At 55.3% G+C, this 1,473-nt stretch overlaps 1 protein-coding gene across 1 annotated transcript; it reads left to right on the top strand.

Annotated features, from left to right (window-relative positions):
- Nucleotides 1–188: 188 nt before the first annotated feature.
- Nucleotides 189–515, top strand: LOC127748720 (delta(24)-sterol reductase-like; the record flags this gene model as incomplete). Its single annotated transcript, XM_052271994.1, is given in 1 exon segment — nt 189–515. A coding segment is annotated over 1 exon segment (260 nt), but the record flags the coding sequence as incomplete, so codon positions are not given.
- Nucleotides 516–1,473: the final 958 nt, after the last annotated feature.

The raw sequence follows: 1,473 nt of genomic DNA, 5'->3' as shown, positions 1-1,473 counted from the left end.
GGGGGGGGCATGGGGTACAATTCGGCCTACTTATTGAAGCCGAAGTGGAAAAGAACTGACTCACGTAGCTCTCTGTTTCCGACAAGTCGGTTTGAGAAACTGTCCTGGCGGTTTTTCCCTTTTCTTCGCCGCGGGGCGAGGAGATGCAGTCCGACCGGACAGTTTCTCACACCTCTGGCGTGCTCTGCAGGTGAAGCGGCGCGAGGCGTACGACCCCGTGGAGGCGATGCGCGCCATGGAGCGGTACACGCGCGAGGTGGGCGGCTTCTCGTTCCTCTACGCCGACATCTTCATGACCCGCGACGAGTTCGAGGAGATGTTCGACCTGCAGCTCTACGAGGAGGTGCGCCGGCGGTACGGCGCCGAGGGCGCCTTCCCGCACCTCTACGACAAGGTCAAGCCCGAGGTGGACGTGATCGCCATCGGCAAGCAGTACGCCACCAAGTAGTTGTTGTCGTGGATGTTATTGGAGGATGGCTTTGTTTTTTTATGTAAAGTGAACATAACGGACTGTACATGTAGCTCTTCCATTTTATTAACCCGCCAAGGATCGACAGCTACAAGTGATAAAAAAAAATAGTGTTTTATACAAAAATATGGGGATCGCATACCGACAGCCACAAATCACCGCAACTGCTTCGGCGAACTGGCACGCAGTTGCGGCGCTTTGTCGCGCCAAGGGCGGCCCGGGGCTCAGGCGGGGTCCAACGGCGTCCTCGTGGCGTCGTCAGCGTCCTGCTCCTCGTCCCGCCGCTGGCGCCGCCGGTCGCGCTTCCGCCGCCGCTCCGTCAGGAAGGTGGCGTTGTTCTCGAAGTACTCCTCGATCTCCTGCAGCGTGCGGCCCCGCGTCTCGGGCAGCATGACCCACACGAACACGGCCGAGAGCGCAGACGTGGCCGCGAACAGGTACTGCACCCCCGCGGCGCCACCTGGTGGTGCATGAACAGAAGGTAAAGGGGGCGGCAATGCACCTGGCTCGGTTACAAACGGCGAGGGGTCCTTCACTCAAAAAAATCAGTGTACATCCTGAGAAAAAATCACGAAAAATTCATAAAGAATCGTGAAAAAATCACTAAAAAATCATAAAAAATTAAGGAAGAGTCAGAAAACAATCACAAAAAATCAAGAGAGAATCAAATTCGGTGTACGCTACAATTTATATTGAAGGACCCCTCGACACACGGCCCCGAGGAGTCCTTAAATTTAAGCGTGCACCGAGTTTTCTGTTTTTTATTTGTTTTTCCCCTGTTTTTTTTTTTTCTTGATTTTTCCGTGTTTTTTTTCTTTTTTTCATTTCTCCTGATTTTGAACGGATGGTTTTGAGTGAAGAACCCCTCGGACAGTCCCCCTATGGCGCCTGTGGGGTGTGGGGTAGACAGTCCCGCAGCACACAGCCCTCCCTGGCGCCTGTGGAGCGCGGGGTAGGCGGTCCCGCAGCACACAGCCCTCCCTGGCGCCTGTGGAGCGCGGGGT

The sequence above is a fragment of the Frankliniella occidentalis genome, unplaced genomic scaffold (genome assembly GCF_000697945.3).
Source record: "Frankliniella occidentalis isolate FOCC.00 unplaced genomic scaffold, Focc_3.1 Scaffold183, whole genome shotgun sequence".
In the NCBI taxonomy this organism is placed as follows: domain Eukaryota; kingdom Metazoa; phylum Arthropoda; class Insecta; order Thysanoptera; family Thripidae; genus Frankliniella; species Frankliniella occidentalis.
This window is presented reverse-complemented; position numbering and strand designations above follow the sequence as displayed.